Source organism: Aethalodelphis obliquidens, unplaced genomic scaffold (genome assembly GCF_003676395.1).
Source record: "Aethalodelphis obliquidens isolate GAN/ISIS:26980383/991018 unplaced genomic scaffold, ASM367639v1 scaffold4, whole genome shotgun sequence".
Classification (NCBI taxonomy): Eukaryota; Metazoa; Chordata; class Mammalia; order Artiodactyla; family Delphinidae; genus Aethalodelphis; species Aethalodelphis obliquidens.
Window position 1 is genome coordinate 3994794 of NW_020837948.1, and position 8462 is coordinate 4003255.

At 44.0% G+C, this 8462-nt stretch overlaps 1 protein-coding gene across 1 annotated transcript; it reads left to right on the plus strand.

The window, feature by feature from the left end:
* Positions 1–2176: 2176 nt before the first annotated feature.
* On the plus strand, positions 2177–5085 carry LOC113613514 (52 kDa repressor of the inhibitor of the protein kinase-like). The gene is given in 5 exon segments (XM_027094288.1): positions 2177–2598; positions 2601–3056; positions 3059–4153; positions 4156–4383; positions 4683–5085. Coding segments are annotated over 5 exon segments (2268 nt in total). The 5' UTR covers positions 2177–2210; the 3' UTR covers positions 4784–5085.
* Positions 5086–8462: the final 3377 nt, after the last annotated feature.

Genomic DNA, 8462 nt, shown 5'->3' on the forward strand with positions numbered 1-8462 from the left:
TCAATACCCGTGTTATTTATCACATAAAGATTTTAGGGAAGGTCAGTGTACATTTAGTTCCTTCTCTGCATTGGGAGAGGTATGTCCTCCGACTGGATTTTCCAGCACCTGTGTGACCCTAGGTAAGTGCCATCACTACACTGTAGTGGTGGTCACTACAGCCTTCTATGATGCTCAAGGATACTAGACCACTCCCCCCCCCAAAACTGCCGCTGGTGCTGGTGGCCAAGAAGCCCTGTTTACTGTGCTTTGAGACCTTCAGCTATCTCTTTTATCATGAGAACTCTGTCAAAAGCAAAGGCCATAACCCAAGCCACACTTTCTTAAGAGGGAGAAAAAGGAAATTATTTGCTATGGTAATTGAAAAGTCTGAAGAATGGTGATAAGGAAAGTATAACCACAGGCTTGTCTGAATTCAAGTGCTAAAACCATGTCACTGAAATCAGTCCCTCTCTGTCTCTGTATCTCTTTGTTTCTGTCTCTACCTCCATGTGTCTTTTTCCTCCCATTTTCTCCCAATGAGTACTCTCCAAGTAAAGGCCAAGATAGCCACCAGAAACTCCAGGCTGGAGCAACTATGGTAGAAAGAGAATCTCTTTCCCAAATGTTCCAGCCAAAGTCCCAGGTGTGACTCTCATTAGCCTGGGGAAGTCACCTGTTTATTCTTTAACCAATCACTGTAGCCAGAGGCATTTGGTCCGTGCCCGTTCCTGGGGCTGGGGAGAGGACCAGCCCCATAAAACCATATGAGCTGAAAATGGGGCAAGGTGATTCCTGAAGTGAAAGAGGGGTACCGGCACAGGGCACCAGAAATTGCCTCCCACGAGACCCTTTGTGACATCACCAGCTAATGAGCAGTGACCAGCGGACTCCTGACCACAGCCTCAGTTCTTTCCTCCACCCCCACCACCAACATTCTGAAGCTGAATACAGCTGTGACAATGACCCTCTCCAGCTAGTCCCAGAAAAGGAGGAAAAATTCCTTGGAAAACTATACTTTTCCCAGAAAGACTAAAGACAGGCAGGACTCTGGGCCTACGCTTGACTCATCCGGTCAGTCCCCTGAACAACTGTTTTTGAGTTCTGAGGGGATGTGTGCTTGCTGCTAATACCCCCACTCAGCACCAAGGCACTCATTCCTGCCTGACAGCTCACAGCAGAGCCTCTCTGGGACTTGCCTTTGGGCAAATGGAGCTGCCTTATCCAGGGTTAAGTCACTATCCGGCCAGGCCCACATTCAATGACGGGGTTATGAAGGTCTGGCTTTCTGGCCCCAATGCAGGATGCTCTGAAGCACCTCCCACCCCAACCCTGGCTCCAGAACTCGCTGAGGCCTTTGTCACAACTGCTTTGCTATTTAACTTCTCCCTCTGTGTCCATCTTGCTTCTCTGCCCCTGCCCTGAACCCAGGGACTGTTCCCAAGAGCACTCCCCAATAATTCTCCTGCACACAGATCTCAAAGTCTGAAACCCTTTCTGGGGAATCAGCTTAAGACAGATTATGCAGCATCTAAAAACTTATGCTACTGAAGCAGGATGGTTTTGTCAGTAAAAACTCAAACTTTGAAATCACACAATCCTAGTTTCAAATTTGCCACTTACTAGCTATGAGAGTTTAGGCAAGTTACTTAACCATTCTTGTCTTCATATCCTCATCTAAAGGATGGGGATGTTAATAACACCATCTCCCAGGATGGATGGGACTTTTAAGGGAAATGTTTGTGTGTAAAGTGTTCAGCTTAGGATCTGGCATTAGGAAGGGGCCAGTGTGTAACTATTATTATTTTATAATCCTCTAGTGTAGCTAATTAATATGACTTCAATAAAGATATGAAAAGGTACCAATGGTCAATATCTAGTGTTGGCAAAGGTTCAGTGACCAGACAGCTGCTCACACTGCTTGCGAGTCTGAAACTGAAGTCCAATTCTCTTTCCGGAGGATAATTAGATAATATATATAAAAAGCCCCTAAAATGCCAATAACCTTTGACCCAAAAGGTCCAATTAGAAGCATTTTCTCTAAGGAAATCATCATTGTGTGACCGCAAATTGATAGTCTGGGATATTTATATCAGTACTTTTAAACAAAAATCTGGGGCCCCTCCCCCCGGCGCGCCGGCCTGGCTCCCCTCCCCGGCCCCGCCCCGACAGGCGGGCTGCCCTGAGGAGGCGGGGAGGGGAAGGCTGGGCCAGCCGGCGGGCAGACGACGATGCCGAACTTCTGCGCGGCCCCCAACTGCACGCGCAAGAGCTCGCAGTCGGACCTGGCCTTTTACAGGTTCCCGCGGGATCCAGCCAGATGTCAGAAGTGGGTGGAGAATTGTAGGAGAGCAGACTTAGAAGATAGAACACCTGATCAACTAAATAAACACTATCGATTGTGTGCCAAACACTTTGAGACGTCTATGAGCTGTAGAACTAGCCCTTACAGGACAGTTCTTCGAGATGATGCAATACCAACAATATTTGATCTTACCAGCCATTTGAATAATCCACACAGTAGACCCAGAAAACGAATAAAAGAATTGAGTGAAGATGAAATCAGGCCACTGAAACAGAAAAAAATTGATGAAACTTCTGAACAGGAACGAAAACATAAGGAAATAACAGCAATGCTCAGAACCCCAGTGCACAAGAAGGGGGTGAAGAGCAGGGTGAAGACATTTTACCTTTAACCCTTGAAGAGAAGGAAAACAAAGAATACTTAAAATCTTTATTTGAAATTTTGATTCTTACAGGAAAACAGAACACACCTCTGGATGGACATGAAGCTGATGAAATCCCAGAAGGTCTCTTTACTCCTGATCACTTTCAAGCCCTGCTGGAGTGCTGGATCAATTCTGGTGAAGAGGTTCTGAGAAGGCGCTTTGAGACAACAGCAGTTAACACATTGTTCTGTTCGAAAACACAGCAGAAACCGATGCTAGAGATCTGTGAGAGCTGCATCCGGGAAGAAACCCTCAGGGAGGTGAGAGACTCTCACTTCTTTTCCATCGTCACTGACGATGCGGTGGACATAGCAGGGGAAGAGCACCTGCCTGTGTTGGTGAGGTTTGTTGTCACAACCTGAGAGAGGAATCTGTGGGCTTCCTGCCTTATGAAGCTGATGCAGAAATTCTGGCTGTGAAATTTCACACTACGATAACTGAGACGTGGGGATTCAACATGGGGTACTGTTGTGGCCAGGCTTACACTGTGTCCAGTGGATTTTCTTCCAAAATGAAAGTTGTTGCTTCTAGACTTTTAGAGAAATATCCCCAAGCTATGTACATACTCTGCTCTTCCTGTGCCTTAAATATGTGGTTGGCAAAATCAGTGCCTGTTATGGGAGTATCTGTCACGTTAGGAACAATTGAGGAAGTTTGTTCTTTTTCCCATCGATCACCACAACTGCTTTTAGAGCTTGACGATGTAATTTCTGTCCTATTTCAGAACAACGAAGAAAGGGGCAAAGAACTGAAGGAAATTTGCCATTCTCAGTGGACAGGCAGGCATGATGCTTTTGAAATCTTAGTGGACCTCCTACAAGCACTTGTTTTATGTTTAGATGGTATAAATAGTGACACAAATGTTAGATGGAATAACTGTATAGCTGGCCGAGCATTTTTACCCTGTAGTGTAGTAACAGATTCTGATTTCATCGTTACCATTGTTGTTCTTAAAAATGTTCTATCTTTTACAAGGGCCTTTGGGAAAAATCTTCAGGGGCAAACTTCTGATGTCTTCTTTGCAGCCAGTAGTGTGACTGCAGTGCTACATTCACTAAATGAAGTGATGGAAAATATCGAAGTTTATCATGAATTTTGGTTTGAGGAAGCCACAAATTTGGCAGCCAAACTTGATATTCAGATGAAACTCCCAGGGAAATTTCGCAGAGCTCAGCACAGTAACCTGGAATCTCAGCTAACCTCTGAGAGTTACTATAAAGAAACTCTAAGTGTTCCAACAGTGGAACACATTATTCAGGAACTGAAAGATATCTTCTCAGAACAACACCTCAAAGCTCTTAAATGCTTACCTCTGGTACCCTCTGTCATGGGACAGCTTAAATTCAATACATCAGAGGAGCATCATGCTGACATGTACAGAAGTGATTTACCTAATCCTGACACACTCTCTGCTGAGTTGCATTGTTGGAGAATCAGGTGGAAACGTGGAAAGATATAGAACTTCCATCCACTATTTATGAAGCCCTTCATCTGCCAGACATCAAGTTTTTTCCTAATGTTTATGCATTGCTGAAGGTCCTATGTATTCTTCCTGTGATGAAGTTTGAGAATGAACGCTATGAAAATGGGAGAAAGCGTCTCAAAGCATACCTGAGGAACACTTTGACAGACCAAAGGTCAAGTAACTTGACTTTGCTTAACATAAATTTTGATATAAAACACGATTTGGGGCTTCCCTGGTGGCGCAGTGGTTGAGAATCTGCCTGCCAATGCAGGGAACACGGGTTCAAGCCCTGGTCTGGGAAGATCCCACATGCCGCGGAGCAACTGGGCCCGTGAGCCACAACTGCTGAGCCTGCGCGTCTGGAGCCTGTGCTCCGCAACAAGAGAGGCTGCGATAGTGAGAGGCCCGCGCACTGCGATGAAGAGTGGCCCCCGCTTGCCACAACTAGAGAAAGCCCTCGCACAGAAACGAAGACCCAACACAGCCATAAATAAATAAATAAATAAATTTAAAACACGATTTGGATTTAACGGTGGGTACATATATCAAACTCTACACAAGTAAGTCAGAGCTTCCTACAGATAATTCAGAAACCATTGAAAATACCTAAGAGACTTTTAAAATAGGCTTTCTCTTATATTTGATATTTGAAAAAATCTGTAAGAAATTTGAAAATATCTTACAGAAAAGTTGTAAGGTGTACGTAGGCCACTTAATCACTGAATACCTTGACCTGTAGGCCTCCCATTGAGTACATTAGTCATTGATAATCTTCCTGTTTAAATGGCCCGTTTGAAGTCCCATGCTTTGGAGACCTAACTGTTCTTCCAGAAGATAGCATTGAAAGTACCATGCTACACTCTGTGTGATCTCTGCTAATGGTACTTTGAAATTGTATTAGTTAAGTCATTTTAGATATAACATTTGTCACTGTGGATCCAATTGTCAGGTACTTAGTTATCAGTTCTTTGAAGAAATAAACTTTGAGGAGGAGGTATGGGAGGAAGGAATACATTTTATAAAACATTACAATGAAGCTCATGACTGACCTTTGAATAGTAGGAGTTTTACGTATGCTGTTAAAAATCTGTACGGGACCGTTAAAATGATCAGACTGTTAGAGAAACATGTGAGCTCACCAAGCAAGGATTTCAGTGTAGATTTTGCCTTTATCAAATGAAGTTGAAGGAACAAGTTATAGTTAAAGTTTGAATGGAAGAGCCTGCCATTGTTGTTCCACATCTGATTGTTGCTGTTTACATTCCTTTATTGAGCCTACATCTTCATAAGCTTTTTGACAGGTATATGTTGAACACTTCTGTTTCATGGTCAAGACAGGATCAGAGATCATGGATACTGACAACTGATTTGTCTGTTTTCTTCTGTCTTTTTCCATGACTGTATCTACTGCCTCATCTTGATTTACAAGCAAAACCTAGAAAACCTACAAAAATAGTGTTTTGTGGCTTATCTAGGAATAATATAGAAAATATTGCCGTTATTTTTGGTGAAGAAAATCAATTTTGTATAGTTTATTTAAACCTAAATAAAATGTGAATTTTGTTTAAAAAAATCTGGGAATTACCTAATGTCAAGTAACAGAGAACTGTTTCAATTATAATATATCCTTATGATAAAATAAAATGCAGCTATTAAAAATACGCTGTAGAAACAAAGTTAATGATATGTAAATAAATTCATGACAATCATGACAAACAACACTCTTCAAGACCCTGAGTAGCCAAAACAATCTTGAGAAAGAAGAATGGAGCTGGAAGAATAATGCTCCCTGACTTCAGACTATACTACAAAGCTACAGTAATCAAAACAGTCTGGTACTGGCACAAAAACAGACACATGGATCAATGGAACAGGACAGAAAGCCCACAAATAAACCCCCACCCACTTATGGTCCATTAATCTATGACAAAGTAGGCAAAAATATACAATGGAGAAAATACAGTCTCTTCAATAAGTGGTGCTTGGAAAACTGGACAGTTACTTGTAAAAGAATGAAATTAGAACATTCTCTAACACCATACACAAAAATGAACTCAAAATGGATTAAAGACCTAAATGTAAGACTGGATAGTATAAGACTCTTAGAGGAAAACACAAGCAGAATACTCTTTGCCATAAATCGCAGCAGTATTTTTTTGGATCCATCTCCTAGAGTAATGGAAATAAAAACAAACAAATGGGACCTAAGTAAACTTAAAAGCTTTTGTACAGAAAAGGAAACCATAAACAAAACGAAAAGACAACCTATGGACTGGGAGAAAATATTTGCAAACAATGCAACCAACAAGTGATTAATTTCCAAAATATACAAACAGCTTATACAACTCAATATATATATTAAAAAAAAACCCAATCAAATATAGGCAGAAGACCTAAACAGACATATCTCCAAAGAAGACATACAGATGGCCAACAGGCACATGAAATAATTAGTATCACTAATTATTAGAGAAATGCTAATCAAAAGTACAATGAAGTATCACCTCACACCAGTCAGAATGGCCATCATGAAAAAGTCTAAAAATAATAAATCCTAGAGAGGGTGTGGAGAAAAAGGAACCCTCTTCATTCAATTTTGATGTCTCTGTTAAGCCTCCCATGAGCAAGGAATCCATGCACTGCCTCTGTAATTCCCTTGGCACAGGAGCATCCCTCGCTTCAGCATGGGGAGTGGCGTTGGGGCTTTAGACTGAGATAAGCAAGAAAGAAATCTGACGCTCCAGTTTAGCCACAAAAACAGCCATCCGGGAAGGAGGGGAAGACGGCGTAAGAGTAAGACACGGAGATCACCTTACTCCCCACAGATACATCAGAAATACATCTACACGTGGAACAACAACTACAGAACACCTACTGAATGCTGGCAGAAGACCTCAGACCTCCCAAAAGGCAAGAAATTCCCCACGTACCTAGGTAGGGCAAAAGAAAAAAGAATAAACAGAGACAAAAGGATACGGACGGGTCCTGCACCAGTGGGAGGGAGCTGTGAAGGAGGAAAGGTTTCCACACACTAGGAAGCCCCTTCGCGGGTGGAGACTGCGGGTGGCGGAGGGGGGAGCTTCGGAGTCGCGGAGGAGAGCGCAGCAACAGGAGTGCGGAAGGCAAAGCAGGGAGATTCCCGCACAGAGGATCGGTGCCAACCAGCCGGAGAGGCTTGTCTGCTCCCCTGCCGGGGCGGGCGGGGCTGCGAGCTGAGGCTCGGGCTTCGGTCGGAGCGCCGGGAGAGGACTGGGGTTGAGGGCAAGAACACAGCCTGCAGGGGTTAGTGCGCCACGGCTAGCCGGGAGGGAGTCCGGGAAAAGTCTGGACCTGCCGAAGAGGCAAGAGACTTTTTCTTCCCTCTTTGTTTCCTGGTGCGCGAGGAGAGGGGATTAAGAGCATTGCTTAAAGGAGCTCCAGAGACGGGTGCGAGCCGCGGCTAAAAGTGCGGACCCCAGAGACGGGCATGAGACGCTAAGGCTGCTGCTGCAGCAACCAAGAAGCCTGTGTGCGAGCACAGGTCACTCTCCACACCTCCCCTCCCGGGGAGCAGGGTCCTGGGATCCAGGGACAACTCTCCCGGGAGAATGCACGGCACGCCTCAGGTTGGTGCAACCTCACGCTGCCCTCTGCCGCCGCAGGTTCACCCTGCATTCTGTGCCCCTCCCTCACCCCGTGGCCTGAGTGAGCCAGAGTCCCCAACACAGCTGCTCCTTTAACCACGTCCTGTCTGAGTGAAGAACAGACACCCTCAGGCGACCTACACGCAGAGGCGGGGCCAAATCCAAAGCTGAGCCCCTGGGAGCTGTGAGAACAAAGAAGAGAAAGGGAAATCTCTCCCAGAAGCCTCAGAAGCATGGGATTAAAGCTCCACAATCAACTTGGTATACCCTGCATCTGTGAAATACATGAATAGACAATGAATCATCCCAAATTGAGGAGGTGGACTTTGAGAGCAAGATTTATGATTTTTTCCCCTTTTCCTCTTTTTGGGAGTGTGTATGTGTATGCTTCTGTGTGAGATTTTGTCTGTATAGCTTTGCTTCCACCATTTGTCCTAGGGTTCTATCCATCCATTTTTTATTCTTAATATTTTTTACTTTAATAACTTTATTATATTTTATCTTACTTTATTTTATTTTACTTTATCTTCCTTCTTTCTTTCTTTCCTTCCTTCCCTCATTCCTTCCTCCCTCCCTCCCTCCTTTGTTCCTTCCTTCCTTCCTTCCTTCCTTTCTTTTTTCTTTCCTTCTTCTCCTAATTCTTTCTTTCTACTTTTATTCTGAGCC